This window comes from Dunckerocampus dactyliophorus, chromosome 6, assembly GCF_027744805.1.
Source record: "Dunckerocampus dactyliophorus isolate RoL2022-P2 chromosome 6, RoL_Ddac_1.1, whole genome shotgun sequence".
NCBI lineage: Eukaryota > Metazoa > Chordata > Actinopteri > Syngnathiformes > Syngnathidae > Dunckerocampus > Dunckerocampus dactyliophorus.
Window position 1 is genome coordinate 6,866,361 of NC_072824.1, and position 16,739 is coordinate 6,883,099.

At 45.8% G+C, this 16,739-nt stretch overlaps 3 protein-coding genes across 5 annotated transcripts; 2 read left to right on the top strand and 1 right to left on the bottom strand.

The window, feature by feature from the left end:
• Window positions 1–160: 160 nt before the first annotated feature.
• Window positions 161–4,196, bottom strand: pus10 (pseudouridine synthase 10). Its single transcript, XM_054779209.1, has 18 exons — window positions 4,042–4,196; window positions 3,608–3,754; window positions 3,318–3,533; window positions 3,141–3,227; window positions 3,032–3,066; window positions 2,845–2,959; window positions 2,704–2,765; window positions 2,503–2,548; window positions 2,352–2,416; window positions 1,748–1,833; window positions 1,547–1,672; window positions 1,417–1,473; window positions 1,258–1,334; window positions 1,132–1,187; window positions 956–1,073; window positions 740–882; window positions 565–664; window positions 161–482 (listed from the first exon to the last, which is right to left on the bottom strand). The coding sequence occupies exons 1-18, from the start codon at window positions 4,048–4,050 to the stop codon at window positions 444–446; spliced, it is 1,584 nt and encodes a 527-aa protein (XP_054635184.1). The 5' UTR covers window positions 4,051–4,196; the 3' UTR covers window positions 161–443.
• Window positions 4,197–4,424: 228 nt separating this feature from the next.
• Window positions 4,425–8,879, top strand: cct4 (chaperonin containing TCP1, subunit 4 (delta)). The gene is made up of 13 exons (XM_054779009.1): window positions 4,425–4,713; window positions 5,064–5,116; window positions 5,188–5,277; window positions 5,355–5,463; window positions 5,632–5,896; window positions 5,978–6,110; window positions 6,232–6,371; window positions 6,452–6,548; window positions 7,584–7,694; window positions 7,784–7,914; window positions 8,204–8,438; window positions 8,547–8,660; window positions 8,743–8,879. Exons 1-13 carry the CDS (start codon window positions 4,596–4,598, stop codon window positions 8,755–8,757), a joined length of 1,611 nt encoding a protein of 536 aa, XP_054634984.1. The 5' UTR covers window positions 4,425–4,595; the 3' UTR covers window positions 8,758–8,879.
• A 324-nt stretch (window positions 8,880–9,203) lies between these two features.
• On the top strand, window positions 9,204–16,504 carry fam161a (FAM161 centrosomal protein A). 3 transcript variants are annotated; one of them, XM_054780215.1, is made up of 7 exons: window positions 9,204–9,480; window positions 10,104–10,351; window positions 14,004–15,164; window positions 15,316–15,483; window positions 15,554–15,653; window positions 15,867–15,988; window positions 16,061–16,504. In XM_054780215.1, exons 1-7 carry the CDS (start codon window positions 9,325–9,327, stop codon window positions 16,308–16,310), a joined length of 2,205 nt encoding a protein of 734 aa, XP_054636190.1. In that variant the 5' UTR covers window positions 9,204–9,324; the 3' UTR covers window positions 16,311–16,504. The 3 variants fall into 3 exon arrangements, with proteins under 3 accessions (XP_054636190.1, XP_054636191.1, XP_054636192.1); XM_054780216.1 differs by having other exon boundaries at window positions 9,380–9,526; XM_054780217.1 differs by lacking the exon at window positions 9,204–9,480 and adding an exon at window positions 9,746–10,011.
• Window positions 16,505–16,739: the final 235 nt, after the last annotated feature.

Below are 16,739 nucleotides of genomic sequence, written 5' to 3' on the forward strand. Positions count from 1 at the left end.
AAAGTGTAGTTGTGCCCCCTATCGTCTACACTGTAAAAAAAATGTTTGGCATTTTGCGTTTAACCTCTCAAACTCTGTGCTTGACAGGTTTGCTAGAAAAAAAATACAAAATAATACTTAAGTGTGCAGTGCAGTGTGTACTGGCTTCTGAGAGAACATCCACACCCCACTCATCTAGCCCCGTCCCTAAAACCACCACCATTAACCTTTTAAAAATTGTCTGACCCCAGTACAGGGTGTGACCACGCTTGTATTAATTTTATCAGTGAAGCATTACATGAGTGACACTCACATTTGAAATCTTTGTTTTATTTTTATTGTGTTCTATGTTGCCATAGAAACATTTTATTTTGCATGAAACTGAGGAGTTCTTCAACAACAACAACAAAAAAAAACTGGCAGCTGGACCCATGTGGACTATGTGGTCTGGTCTGGGTCTACGTTCAGTCTGGCAGGGCAGGAGGCCAGTCCACATCCACAGACTGAGGAGGAAACAAGAAGAGACATTTGTAAAGTTCCCCGTGGACAGAAGGCCAAGTGTTAGTCAAGGGACGAGCGTCTGACCTCCACGTCCAACTCCAGGATGTCCGTGTCCGTCTTGAGGAGCTGACACAGGTTGGGTTTAGTGCGTCCAAAGTCTCCGTGGACAAACTCCTTGATGTATCTGTTCACATCGGCATTGAGGAGGCAACATGTTTACACGGTCTACACTAAAGACGAGGAGGCGGAGTCAGGATACGTGCCGGCCTGCGTCTTCAGGCTCAGGTGGAAGTGGTGCGCGTCCAGGAAGCGAGCACTCATGCTGTGGATGACTCGCTGTCGGACAGCCAGTGTGCGGCGGTGTAGGACCCTTAGAGGGGTCTTCTGGTCCAGTGACAGATCCTGGCAGAATAAACGAGATGGGTCACGTGATGGAACACTGCAGTCTTCCTCATGTTTGTCACTAATCAGCAACCTTGATGTCATCCATGAAGATGATGTCATCTGGCTGAATTGACTTGTGTGTCCACACCAGCGCTCTGTATGATTTTGTCTTCTCCTCCTCGCCCTCCTTCATCCGACTCATGGCGTCTCTGCAGCCACACACACAAGTATAACAGAGTCCAACAACCAGGAAGATCTTCTTCCTACCTGCTGACTATCTGCAGATCTCTCACCCGGATCTTGTCAGAAGACTCATTGATGCTCTGAAAAACAAGTCCTCCTTGTCACCATGACGATGTAACAACACATGAGCGGACGAGACTGGAGCGCTACCTGCTGTACTTTCTTCATGTGGTCTGGGCTCAGTCGGATCCTGTGAGGGTTCAGCAGCTCCACTGCAAAGGGACGACCTGGAAGTGGACCAGAGACAAGTTGATCATGCGATCAGTTCGTGACAATGACGTCACAGAACCTCCTCAACAGGACTTGTACCATTTCCCAGCGTGCGCACGTCCACATCTTCCCTGCCCGACGAGGAGAAATTAAATCCTGCGGAAAACAAAGTTGGGATTATCGGGGGCATGGTCTCCCGGAGAAGACGTCACGTGTCGTCAAATGTCACCGTCCGCTCTGAAGGCGGCGAGGACGGGCGCAGCGATCAGCTCCTCCACCGACGACTCCATCCTGCGCTCACCATCGATGAGCCAGGGTGTCTGCGGCAGACTGCGACAAAACTTGTTGTACCGCCCTGAGAGACGCCACACGGGACACAACGTTACAACTTAACCACCAAGAAGGGACAAGGTACATCCTAAATACCTACCCGCCACGAAGACGGACATGTGAACGCACTGGATGTCCTGTGGCGTGCAGCTGCTCCTTGGCCTTGATGGCGGACACGGTGAGTGTCTGAGAAGAAGAAAGATTTTATTCATTGGTCAGACTGTGCTGTAAAAAAAACAAAACAACAAAAAAAACAATGCCATGACATCACCAGAAGTGTCCAATCAGTGCTGTGATGCTTACAGCCACTAGGAGGCATACTTGCATTTGTAGATGGGGATGCTCTGATATGCTGTGCTGTTTTTTTTCAGTATTTGAGCTCATTAGTTTACTTTGTTTTTGTGAAATGTGACTTTCCAAAAGCTATCCATAGCTTGTAAACGGAAGTCAAAACAAAAGTTACAAGATTAGACATATTTTTCTATAACTCATTCTCATTGCATATTACAGTATTTGTCCAGTGGCATTGCAGTAAAAGAAGCATAATGTGTTCGTTCATTACAAGACTGACATCAGTTTGAGGGAAGGGCTGATGCCTATATCATCGGTAATGAAGTGCTGGACTATATTGGTAAGAAAGCCAATATCGAGCATCTCCAGTTGAAACCTCTTTTTGGAAACTGACAGTTTAAGCTGAGTCTCACTTAAGAAATTTGCCGTCTGCTATCTTCTCCAGAGCTTTGACCACTGCCATCCTGGTGAACACAGACTGCACAGACGCGTCATTCAGCAGCAACATGCAACAAATCACCAACACTGTATGCTTTTACTTTGAAATATTGAATATGTCTTCACCTGCTTGTTCTTGGTGGGTTTGAAGCAGTCTGGACAGGTTGCCGCACTGGATAAAAAAAGAATATAAAATGGAAATTTGAATGAGGATGATGCAGCTCAGCAGCGCTGTCATCAGATGGTGAAGCTACACGACGTGTCGCCATGCCAACAGGCTCAATGGGGTCTCAGTCAACAATGTTGCTACCGTCCGCTGGAACTCACAGGAAGTGGCAATCTGTGTCTGTTTCTGAGTGACTGAAGCCCACGCTGACCTCCAACGCACTCTGACCACAAAACAACACAAACACATCTATGTTACCCTGGAAATGTTGTTACTGAATACGGACACCACACTTCACCCACCTTAGTTACCACAGCAACACCCCCCAGCTCCTTGCCAAGCAGGTCCTGCATGACCCACTTGAAGGCCTCCTTCACCTGGATGACGTCATCCTTGGCCAATAAGCCACACTTGGCTCTGACGGGTCACACGTCTTCCTTTCATTCATTCATTCATTCATGTTCATTCATTAATTATGCATGTTCTTACCTCACTTGTTCTTTCACATGAAGCCAACAGGAGTGCTGCAGATTTGAACAAAGGAATGCACGTCAAAATAAAACACATACAAAATGGACACACACGTACACATGCTGACCTCGCGCACACACAGCTGAGCAGGCAGAGAGATGGACAGAACCAAAGTGTCCAACTCGTAGTCTTCCTTTTTCACTGCATCTGCAATCTGCATTAACACAACAAGCAGGACTCCATGTTTGTAGTTGTTTTCTTACAGTCTAAGACACAGTTTAAGTTTTCTGGAGGGTGGTCTCACCTTGATAGCCTGGGTGACGTCACATAGGTGCTGCAGGACGCCCAAACACAGCACGCACACATCCGCCTCCTCCGCAACTTCCACTTTAGCTCTTTTACTGGTTGGTTCTTCTGACCCTGCAGCATCTTGGGAATTGTTGTTTTCCTCCGTTACTGCTGATTCAGTACTTTTTCCTTCTGTGTTGTTGACAAAAGCTTGAAGCTGCCCGAGTGTGTCCTGTGGGAGACCAACAGTATACAATGGATCAAGGCGACCAAAGTGACTTTTATTCAGGTGTCATGGGTGCTTACCTGGCAGGGCTGCTTGTAGGGAGCCTGGACGCTGATGCAGCAGAATCTGAGCACGCAGCGAGCGCAGCAGCCGGCCGCCAGCATCTTCTGAATGATGCCCTTGTCTTTCTCCTTAAGAGACAGCATCACTTCACCTTGCACTGCAGCCTACAACATAAGTACATTAATCAATATCATTACTAGTAGTAGTGAAGCAGGATGAATAGCAGAGTTACAATACTACTTTCACTGTATATATTACGTCACCCCGTACACCCATTGAATGCAATGAATGAAGCACACTTAATTTTTTTTAATGTAGTCAACATAAGTAAATATTACGAAGACAAACGCACAGCTTGTTTCACTTGGACTCCTATCTTATTAGCTTTATGTTTATGTCTCTTATTATCTGAAAGCACGTATATGGCTCCAGCTAAGGTAGCTTAACTCACACTGATCATTTACGATTACGAACCTCCAGCAAAGGTTGCCAAAATTGACGGTGAACAAGGAGAGTGAACAGATCACACGCTTATGCGGGAAAACGTTTACGCAAATGACTATTTCAACTTGTTCGTTAGCATTCCAATCCAAACCATCTTCCTTGCGGTTTCACATCGAGCAGGCGAAGTTAATCGAACCGAAACATTTTGTTTTAAATTTAGAGATAATATGTCACTCTTAAAGAAAAAATGAAATTAAATGCAGTATTTGTTTATTATACATGTGTGTTTTAATACAATTAAACATAAAATACATGTTTTCATGTGCATTTAAAAAAAGGTTCTGTAGTTCCGGTGATCTACGAGTACTGTCTGTTTACGTCATCTTTGTGCGACCTCTTCTCTGCTCCTGCCCCCGCGGCTCTGGAAGCTTCTGAAGGGGGACGGTTGGACATAACAAAATCCACCTTCATCCTAAATCAGGCTTCTTATTTCATCTCCAGAACACATCGGTCCAACTCTGAAGTGTTCCCTCGACATCTTCCAACGATTATAAAGTCGTGATGCCAGAAGCGATGGCTGTACCAAAGGCTTCAAACGGAGGCAAAAACAAAGGAGGGGCGTATGTGGACCGCGACAAGCCGGCACAGATTCGGTTCAGTAACATTTCTGCTGCCAAAGGTAATTAAAACTAACGCACTGGTGGACATGTTTCACTGTAAAAAAAAAACGGTACAAGACGAGGTCGTCCTTGGTTGGACTGGGTATGAGACAGTTATACTGTATGTCCTAACCAAATGTTACTAGTTAACGAGCAATATTTAAATATTGAACAATTTAACGTCGTGAACCAGGTTGGACTTGGGCAGCTTTCATTCTTTTTGAATGATCTTAAAGTCGGTTATCACATAATTGTTAATGCAGAATTGATTAGTTTTTTTCTCATACATTGTTGAAAAATTCCCCTTCCACAGTCAAGTTAGGAATTGTTATTTTCTAATAGTCCTGTTGTGCTGTTTATTAATTGACAGCTGTTGCTGATGCCATAAGAACCAGTCTGGGACCCAAAGGAATGGACAAGATGGTTAGTCAATGCACCACAGCGTAATTTCAGTTGGACGACGCCTGCCTCATCAGAGTGTCCTGTTGTTTCAGATCCAGGATGAGAAAGGTGACGTGACCATCACCAACGATGGGGCCACCATCTTGAAGCAGATGCAGGTGCTCCACCCCGCAGCCAAGATGGTACGTTCTATTCAGATGTGACACACGTGTTAAATGTCAGTGCCTGTCAGTGTGATGGCAGTCGTATGTGTTTTCAGCTGGTGGAGCTGTCCAAAGCTCAGGACATTGAGGCTGGTGATGGCACCACCTCTGTAGTGGTGATTGCAGGCGCCCTCCTTGATGCCTGTTCCAAACTGCTCCAGAAAGGTTGTTGTTCACTATGTTAACAGTGTGTCCTGTTATTATGTACTGTATCAGATGTATGAGAATATTTTGGCCCACATGTAATGCTTAAAATAATGATCATATGATCAATAATGATGTCTGTAAGCATGTAATGACAAATGGATGACATTAGATAACTCCTTCTATCAGGTATCCACCCCACCATCATCTCTGAGTCGTTCCAGAAGGCGGTGGACAAGGGTGTGGAGATTCTGACGGCTATGAGCCGGCCCGTGGAGCTGAGCGACCGTGAGACGCTTCTCAACAGCGCCACCACGTCACTGTGCTCCAAGGTGGTGTCGCAGTACTCCAGCTTGCTGGCCCCCATGAGTGTGGACGCTGTCATGCGGGTCATCGACCCTGCCACTGCCACTAGCGTGGACCTGCAGGACATCAAAGTCATCAAGAAGCTCGGGTGAGCGCCCGTGCTCCTGATCCAGCAAGATGACGCCACCTGGAGTGGTAGACGGCGTTCACTGTGTGGGTGTTGTTCCAGGGGGACCATCGACGACTGTCAACTGGTGGACGGGCTGGTGCTGACCCAGAAGGTGGCCAGCGCTGGTGTGAGCCGGGTGGAGAAGGCCAAGATTGGCCTCATCCAGTTCTGTTTGTCTCCTCCCAAAACTGATGTGAGACATTTTTCAGCCTTTCATTAAAAAACACACATCAGTCTGTCCATATTACTAAATGTGACAAACATATAATAATTATAACAATAATTCAAACTTTTAAATACCTTTTGGCAATCAGATGGACAACCAGATTGTGGTGTCGGACTACGCTCAGATGGACCGTGTGCTGCGTGAGGAGCGCGCATACATCCTCAACATGGTCAAACAGATCAAGAAGGCCGGCTGCAACGTGCTGCTCATCCAGAAGTCCATTCTCAGGTAGGAAACGGCCGCAGTTGCACGCTCATGAGGGCACTTTTTCGCGCCTTCACGCTAATGCCGCCAGCGTGCCACCACAGGGATGCCCTGAGCGACCTTGCCCTGCACTTTCTCAACAAGATGAAGATAATGGTGGTGAAAGACATCGAGAGGGAAGACATCGAGTTCATTTGCAAGGTGAGTGTGCCCGTGCGTACAAAAATGTGTCCTAATGCATTTTTTTTCTCCAGGATTTACAGTTTTGAGGTGGGGGTGTGGCGTACAAATGTCATTACAGACACATGCATGCGCGCAGCTTAGCAGTCTGTATTGCAATCGCACCTCCACATTTACATTTCACAAACTTTGACAATAGAAAGCCATAGGGATGTCCCGATACACATTTTTTTGGCATCCGATCTGGCATCCGAAGTCAGCTGGGATAGGCATGCCCCCGCGACCCTAATTAGGAGAAGCGGTATAGAAAATGGATGGATGGGCATGTGAAATACTTTTGGGGAAGGACTAATCATTCGAAATGGTTATCAATTTGTGGTGTGATTTAGAATAGGATTTTTTTTTTTACACAAATTCTCTTCAAAGCAAAAGTAATTTGACAGTGACCACCCCGTAGCTTCGCCACTGTACAGCGGCACTTCCAGTATGAGTCCCCACCACCATGACCCAGCAGTCCGGGCACAGTGAGGGGGGAACTACCGCTGCAGCTACGGAGCCGAATAGCCAACGTGCAACAGAAACTAACTTCACCACGGTACACTGCGGACATGTCTACATGGTGGTATTGCGTTTTTTCTTCTTGCGGGTGGTGGGAGTCGAGTGGAAAACCAGCTTTGAGGCGCATTACTGCACCTACCATGTTGGAGTGTGGCCCAGAATTACAAACGCTATACGGCAACCGGATTGTCCCGATCTCGTGGCAGAAGTGGATATTATCGATCTGTAAAATACAGCGGATCGGCAGCCGATCCCGATCCTAAAGATCAGATCGGAACATCCCTAGAAAGTAATATACTCTAAATTAGTCCAGAAAGTCAGAATTAAGTTGTCATTTAACGATTACGATCGCTCCTCCACACGCGATACATAGAACAGATGATAAATTGTAAACCTGACCAAATGAGAAATTACATGTAAATAAGGTAAATAAAATAGTAAAAATTAGAATAAAAAAATCTTCCCTCTCAATAAGCGTTATCAAATCTTGTGTCTCAGACTATTGGCACTAAGCCCATCGCCCACATCGACCACTTCACTCCCGAGATGCTCGGTGCCGCCGAGATGGCAGAGGAGGTCAACTTGGACGGCTCGGGCAAGCTGATCAAGGTGGGTGCGCGTCCATGTGGTGTGAAAAATCATGCGGCCTGTTGGTGCCGCCGTCCCTCCACTAAACGGTTCGTTTTTGCCCGTCGTAGATCACGGGGTGCACCAATCCCGGGAAGACGGTGAGCATTGTGGTCAGGGGCTCCAACAAGCTGGTGATCGAGGAGGCGGAGCGCTCCATCCACGACGCTCTCTGCGTTGTCCGCTGTCTGGTGAAGAAAAGGTGGGTCACAAGGAGTAGTAGTCTGTGTCATGTGACCTTGTAGCGCCTCCTTCAAAGGCGCTCCAGCACTTGTCATCCTGCTGGGGCGTAACAAGCGGAGGAACATCAATGTTGGGTGCTCTTTTTATGTCTCACTTGGTTGTCATGGCAACTTAGTGATGGAGGGGCATTCACACAAGTAAATTTTTAAAGATGGCTGCTAACTAAAATAATATATTTACCTCTGTCCATTTTGTGCTGCATACATGCAGGGTAATGAAGAATAAAGAACTTATCTCCTTCCCTAAAGGGCCCTGATTGCTGGCGGTGGCGCCCCGGAGATTGAGCTCGCCGTGCGTCTCGCCGAGTACTCTCGCACGCTAGGCGGCATGGAGGCGTACTGTGTGAGGGCGTACGCCGACGCCCTGGAGGTCATCCCCTCCACGCTGGCAGAGAATGCTGGCTTGAACCCCATCTGCACTGTGACGGAGCTCCGAAACAGGCACGCTCAGGGAGACAAGATGGCAGGCATCAACGTGCGCAAGGTAGGTGTGCTGCATCCATCCGTCCCAACCCCCCAAAAGTAGCCACACACCTCTCTCTTCCTGGGGCCATTGTGCTGCAGCTGTCTTTTTGTTATCTGTATGCAACAGGGAGGCATCTCCAACATTCTGGAGGAGCTGGTGGTGCAGCCATTACTGGTCTCCATCAGCGCACTCACCTTGGCTACAGAGACAGTCCGCAGCATCCTCAAGATTGACGACGTGGTATGACCCCTCTCCTCAAATTACGCCGACATTCATCATGTCTATTATCTATTTACTTTATTTCATCTCTTTTTGATTGCAGGTGAACACACGATAAGTTTGATGCCGGCCCATTTAGTCGCTTGGTGAGGGACCCAACAAATCGCCCATCATCGCCCTATGTTGATGATGCTCTTGTTAGGTTGCATAAGTTAATAAAATCCTTTTTTTGACACCCGAGCAGCATCTGTTTTTGATTCTTTTGAGTCCAAAACTGGTTTTGAGCCGTGTCATCTGAATGACACTCTCGTTTTGAAGTTTTTACATTCACCTTTGACTTATATAATTTTCTAATAAATAAACACAGCTGACAATGAGTGGTAAATATGTATATATCAATTAAGTCAAGTTCTGTAATCTGACATTTTTCCAGCAGCTGGTAAATGCATTTCCTCTTTATATAATAAATGCTTTTGATCAGTAAGGCTGTAGAGTTGACACGCCTTCCACAGTATATCACTTCCTTGACAACAGGCGCGGCTTCGTTGCTAGGCAACACGGACTTCCTGTTTTAAAGGCAGACTGCTGCTGGCAAGCGGAGGCGCACTGTGTTTAGCCAACTTTTAAGTCGATCATTTTTATGCCTTTAAGGCAGTGAGAAAAATACACAGAAGTGTAGTCTGTCATGGCCAACGCGCACCGGAACAACGTGCTGGTCACATCGTGTCTGAGGAGGCCAGTGGACCCTCAAACGAAGGCGCCGTTAGCCTGTTATGAGCGCGAGAAAATGGAACCCAACTCGGCCACAGGTCACATGGACAACCGGGACTACGAGAAGGAGGTAAAAGATGGCGACCAAGTCAACAAATAACTCAAAAGTTGGTCAGGTATTAAAGATGATTGGACTAGAAGATAGATACATTGTACTTACAGTATCGGGATGTTTAATGACATTTGATTAACTGTGTTCATGAATCGTCGTTACATGATCTTAAATAATAAATAGATGTTATATTTGCGTGCTTAAGTGGACACTTTGAGGTCAGGTGGTGCTTTGTGAGGATTTGGTGAGAGAACACTTTGTCTTCCTGACTATTTTTGGAATAGATTACAAAGTGTCCACATTCAGGGTGTAATCCTTCATCCTTGTTCGTTCACCTCCCACACCCTGGCACGCTCCTCGTTTGTCCCGTTGGACGCCGTGCAGACCTACACCTAATGCTGCTTGTGTCAATTGAACCATCATGTTAATCCGCCTTCGGTGGGCAGCCATATGGTCAACGTCGCGCCCACGCCCTAATAGGCTTAGACCTGAGACCATGCTGGCGCCTTCCAGCGAGTGGACAAAAATGTTGACCCCTCAAGACATAACGTGGAAGTTGAGCATCTATTCAGCACTACATCTTCTGTTATCTGTGTAAACATCTTCAAAGACAACCAAAAGAACAACTGTTTCTCCCCCAGGCAGAGTACGAGGACATAGGATCTGACTTGTGTGATGGAGACTGTCCTCGGAGGATGAAGGACAACAAAGCAGGGGCGGCAGAGCGCATGGACTTGCGTGAGATCTTCTTCTCCAACGAGGAGTACTACAGCAAGCTGGAGGAGCTAAAGAAGGCTCACCTCCGCACTATGGCTGAGCTAGAGAGCATGTACCACCACAAGCTGCAGCGCCACGCCAAGGACCCCCTTGCTGGGGAGACCGGCCAAAGGTCAGTGCTTTGTTACATCTTATTGTGCTGGGGCCGCTGTACTTTGAACTTTTAATATTTATTATCAAGGCTGTCAAAATAACTCGTTGATGGAAGTTTCCTTTGACGTGCGAGGAACGCATGCACGTCCTGTTTGATCCTCGGCCCACACCATAGTTTGAGGAAGTAGCGGTGACTGTGGACCCACAAGCAGGAACAAATATTGAGCAGAAATGGACAAAGAAAAGGGTATTTTGAATGGTAAATTTAGTTACAAATCTTTGGCAGATGGCTCTCGCAACAAGACCAAAATTATGTGTATCTGCTGTCGCTGTGATTGGAATTGTCACAGCGTACGTCAATTTGCCTGAAAGAAGCAAGAAGTTACTAAGGCGGGCGTTTTTTTAATTGTCATTTATACAGTGGTACCTTGACATTCCAGTGTTCTAACTAACGCATGTTTTCTTTAGATACGAACCATCTCTCGGCTGATTTTTTGCTTTGAACTGCAAGCAAAAATGTGGGTACAAGCTGCTATTTAATGGCAGGCATAGCCAAGGACAGCAATTTAGGGGCTTGTCAATTGACCATGGCTGAAGCACTGATCTGTATAATATATCTGGATAGCTCATACGTCGCACCCGCCCGTGCAAGCCGCTGAAGCCAAAGAGACGCCATCTTACCACTCAACGTACATAGTGTACAAAGCAGATGAAGAGGCTCGCAGAACATCTATATTTTAAATTAAAAAGCCGGGAGATTCTCCCATTCCTTCAAGTGACGCAACCTTCGTCCCTTAAAACGATTTGATACGTTATTCTCTATCTTTTGGCTGTATTAAATGTACTTTTTCCCCTTCCAATTCTCATTGCCTTTGGGACAAAATTCTACTCTGCACCCTGGCTCAGCATTCCCCTGTAGCAATGCATAGTTTTACTCCTCTAGAAAGAGATTTTAATTTTAACTGCATATCCCATCCCTTTTTCCAATAAAATCCATGGTCATAATCCTTTACTTTTTTTACTTTGATACAATTCACTATGCTCTCGTCTGTACAAAATATGAATCATGAAGGAGAGTGACTTTGGACAAGTTTTAAAATCATTTAACATTTTGCTGATTTTTTTTTGTTTGTGTTATGAAATAGAAATAACCTCTTTTCTGATATAGAAATATATTTGAACAAAAACCACAGGAATAATATGTGATAACCATAATGTGTAATAACCATAAACACATACACCCACACACACACAGAAAAAAAAACAACACTGAAACAAAACCATATGCTTTGGGGAAGACAATATATTGTTTGCAATCTCAAACATACCAGTATGCATGTTCAGTAATATTATTTTCCAGAACATATCATATCAATGAATCCTTTTACGTCAGTCATTCAGCAGCAAATAAAAACATCGTTGTTTATCCAAATGAAGGGTCATGCCGGGTCAATTGTATGCAAACTGGCTTGCTAACTGCACTGTATACAATGCCTGGTAAGCATCATGGAAGCACTGAGATTCTTCCATTCCTTCAAGTAACGCAACCTTCGTCCCTTAAAGAAATACATATATCATGATATAACAAAAAAGTACGTAAATTTCCTCTTAGCTATTATAGAGCTATATAAACGTATCAATTCGGGACATACATGTAATCTGAGGAATTTTACACGATCGAAAATATCTGAGAGATCGACAGTGCAAAACCCTTAAATGATCAATCATAAATCTACATTTCAATCATACTTACAGGTGAAATGTCGTCCACAGCCTTTGAACTGGCGATTTGTGCAGTTAATAGCTGCACATGAAGGCATCTTAAGGCAAAATTTGTGTCCAATCCGAATTAATAAAAGTTCACCACGAATGCAAACGCTTGTCCGAGAAGTGTTTCTTGCAAGTGGCAATATGGCGGCCGTGTGGCTTCACAAGTCATCGCCAATGAGCTATCCAGATATATTATACAGATCAGTGCTGTGGACCCACAAGCAGGAACAAATATTGAGCAGAAATGGACAAAGAAAAGGGTATTTTGAATGGTAAATTTAGTTACAAAGCTTTGGCAGATGGCTCTCGCAACAAGATCAAAATTATGTGTATCTGCTGTCGCTGTGATTGGAATTGTCACGACGTACGTCAATTTGCCTGAAAGAAGCGAGAAGTTACTGTGGCGGGTGTTTTTTAATTGTCATTTATACAATGGTACCTTGACATTCCAGTGTTCTAACTAACGCGTGTTTTTTTTAGATACGAACCATCTCTCGGCTGATTTTTGCTTTGACCTGCAAGCAAAAATGTGGGTACAAGCTGCTATTTAATGGCAATGTAAAGGGATATCAATTTTGCAAATATCAGCTATTATTTTTGTTAAAAAATAATGTCGTTAGAAATCCCCCAGTTTTTGAATGTTTACTTTTTTTGATGGTCCTTGAACGCATCATCTCCTGTTGTCACACGCTGTACAGATACTTTATTCATCTCCGAGAGAAATTCATTATTCATCTCCGAGAGAAATTCACACAGATGGACTACTCTTTTTCTTTCACCTCATACTGTATTTGCTCCCAAATGCTCATACAGATGTATATGATGTAGGAATGCATAAAGGTAAGATTTGATGACCTTACAGAGTGCTAATGTGTATATTTGTGGTACACAAGCTCTCTGAAAAATAAGTTCAGGCTTGTACTGGTGGATGGTGGGTCTGTATTAATTTTGTACTTTTAATTTGATGTTTTTCCTGTCATAGTTTTACACAATACATAATAAATAAGATAAATTAAATAGCTACAATGTACATATGTTTTATTGATGTGTTGTTGATGACTAGCTACTGTAGCTAATGCTAGTGCTGCTAGCACTTCAGTCATGGTCACGTCATTGACAGAAGCCACCACATAACTGTCCTTGGCTATGCCTGCCGTTAACTAGTAGCGCGTACCCAAATTTTAGCTCGTAGTTTCAAGCAAAATATCAACCGAGAGACGGCTCGAGAAATGACAAAACGGCAGTGCTTCAATACCTTCTCGCTTCTCTCTGGCAAGCCGACAATGATGTCGTCAGTGACTTTCCAAACGGCGACAGTGAATACCTCAGTCTTGTTGCAAGAGCCATCTGCCAGGGCTTTCAAGCAAAATTTACCTATCAAAATACCTCTTTCTTTCTCCATTTCTGCTCAATATTTGCTCCCGCTTGTAGCTACACGGTGACCGCTGCTTCCTCACACTACGGCGTCAGCCGATGGTCAGACAGGGTCTGTACAAGTTAATCGCGCTTAAAAAAAATAGTGCCGTTAAAGGAAACTTCGCTTAACGCGTTAATAACGCATTCCCTTTGACAGCCCTAATTTTTATACATTATCAAACACATTTTAAGGAAAAATGGTTTTATTCCTAAAGAGAAAACAGTATCGTAACGCAATGATTGCATTGATTATGATGTCATAAGTTCATGTGGTACGCCCTCTCATGAGATCCAACACATATAAAAACTAAAATGTGAGAAAGAGCTCTCAGTATGATACACAAAAATAATAATAAAAGAGGGAATGTTTGTATTGATCTCATTAGATGGTGTACCTAATGAAGTGTCCACAGAGAGTACACAGAGTACATTCTGTGAGTGGGGTGTGTCTCTTGTGACCAGCAGTGACACAGGTGTGTTTGTAGTGCGCTAGCTTCACGCCGTCTGAGGAAGTCGCACTCTGCCATGGAGCTCCGGAGAGGTTCTGGGCCGTCTGAGTCATCGGACGAAGACGGTTGTTCCGACGTGGAGAAAGGCCTGCTGTTCTCTCCCAAAGAATACATCAAGAACATGTGGAAGGACTTCAAGCTCTCACCTCGCATTCGCCACCTGTCATCCTCTCTGCCGGGAGGCCACAGCAACTTCCAGCCGCAGAAAGAGAAGAGGCAGAGCCACCGGGTGACTGTGCCTAAACCATTCCGGATGACGCTGCGCGAGGCGGAGCGGCAGAAGCGCGGCGTGAAGACGCGGGCTGAGATCGAACTTGAGAACGCGGAGCTGCGACGACAGCTGGAGGAGCTAACCGAGTGCCAGAACAAGTTCCGGGCTAGCCCGGTACCAGCGCATGTCCACCTGCCACTTTATGAGGAGCTGAAGGAACGCAACGAGGAACGCCGCAGGACCATGCGAGAGCGAGAGGAGCACCACCTACGAAGTCTTTCCAAGCCCTTCAGCTTCTTGGAGAGGGAGCGACTGAAGAAGGAGCAGCGCCAGCAGCAGCAGCAGCCTTCTGAGCAGGACCGGGTCAAGCCCTTCAAGGCCAAGCCGGTGCCAAAGTCTGTGTACGCGGCAGCGTCTGGCGAATTGAGAAAGGAGGAGCAGCTGTACCGCTCCATCCAGAAGCAGATGAGAGCCCAGGAGATGCTCCACAGCTCATCCAGAGCTCCCAACATGCTGGACCGGAGACTTTGTGAGAGCAAGAAGAGCAAGGGCAGCGGCAAAGATGGCAGCAAACATGGCAACCCAGCCTTCTCCCACAGGCCCCACATCAACAAGGAAGTTCCAGACTTCAATGCCAGTTACAAACGCTTTCAGAAGACCATGGAGAGGAGGAAAGAAGTGAAGCCGACAACATCGTGTGAGCCCTTTGATTTGAGGACGTCTCAGATCTCCTCTCACCGCCAGCGCATCATTGCAGACATGGAGAAGGAGCAGAGCAGCTCGTGCTCGCTGCGATGGCCATACATCAGCTCCCCCAAGAATGTCCGCACTCCAAACTCTAGCCTGTGTTCATCCCTGTCTGGAAGCATGGAGCTGCTTCCTGCCAAAATCACAGATGCCACCAAGAAACGCCATGAGGCCGTGAGGTACCTTAGCAGGCTCCTCACCCCCACCAGCCTAGACCTTAGCGACCTCCACAGTGTCTGAGTGTCTGCCCCAAAACCCTGCAGTGTCCTTCCATCCCTCCTCTTTCCCAACACCTGTAGACGCCCCTCAAACGTCCTCCTGTGTGAGCAGACAGGTGCTGGAGCAGAGGAGGAGGGCCGAGCAAGAGGAGGAGCACTGGAAGGAGAGACAGAAGGAGCGCGAGAAGAAGCTTCAGAAGCTGGTGCAGAAGCGTGCCCATGCCAACGACCCCCACCTCGCGCTCTCACAGACACACAACAGCAAACTCAAAGAATTCAGGTGAGAAGAAAACCATGACACTACTTCTGGTGCTGAGTCCACACCCACAATCTCCTTACTTCTTGTACAGGAAACAAGACCGCCAGCGTAGGAAGGAGTACCAGCAGGAGATCAAGGAGATTAAGGAGCGAGTGAAGGGGAGGCCACTGTTACTGGAGCAGGTTGCTCAGGTGAATGTGGAAGAGGTTTTGTTTGGTGTGTTACTTTTCAGACTGCTCTAAAACTGTAGATCAGTCGTGTCCAAAGTGCAGCCCAGGGGCCATTTTAGTCCACAGCTCATTCTACAAAAATAAAACAATAGCAATAAAACTGAACAAAAAAAACAGCAGAAGTTGAAAGACGTTTAAAATGTTCATAATAATCATGTACTCCGCCAACAACAGAAGAATGCCAAGCAGGCGGCAGAGAAACACTTCTCTGACACCTTGCATGGTTGCCACCTGACCGAGGAGTTCATCAGCAGGAAGGCAGTGATGTCACGTTCACCCCAAGCGGATGACACTTGGTAATTGTTTGCCCATGATGCACTGTGATGAAGACACTGTGGACGTCTGCTCATTCTTCTCGTGTTGTCCAGCGAGCTACCAGAGTCGGAGGGCATCGCTTTGGAGCCTGTCCTCTATACAAAGGTCTCCCTGGACGATGAAGACCAGGAGGTGGAATCTGAGGAGAAGGCATCATGTCATGGAAGCGAGGACAAAGACGTGCATCAATCCTGTGAAAGTTGTGATTACTCAGACGACCACGACAACTATTCTGACGACAGTGAGCAGGATGCGGAGGATACTGACAGCGGGAAGCAGGACGAGGATGAACAACATCCTTAGCATCCTTCCAACCTCATCATTGAGGACATATAATATTGTATCAGTCACTCATGTTCTATTATTTCATTGAGATTTCACCAATAGATGGTATATAGATTGCTCAATAAAATTAACTCAAGTCATAACTTATCTTAGTGTTGTAAATTAGTGATGTTTACTGTAAAATGTGTTTGAAAGTTTATCAATAAAATGATTTAATGCTATAAATTATAATTACTAGTGATGTTTACTCTAAATGTGCTTGAAAGTTTATCAAGAAAATGATTTAAAGCTATAAATTATTAGAAATGTTTACTGTAAATGACAGCTGCGCCTCAAAGTGCCAGGAGGCGGGGCCAGGTTGACAGCACCACCCCGCCAGTGACAGGACGTGACGCAGGCCTTCTCGCAGCCAATGAGAAAGAGCGGGGGCGGGTACATAGTCCAAAT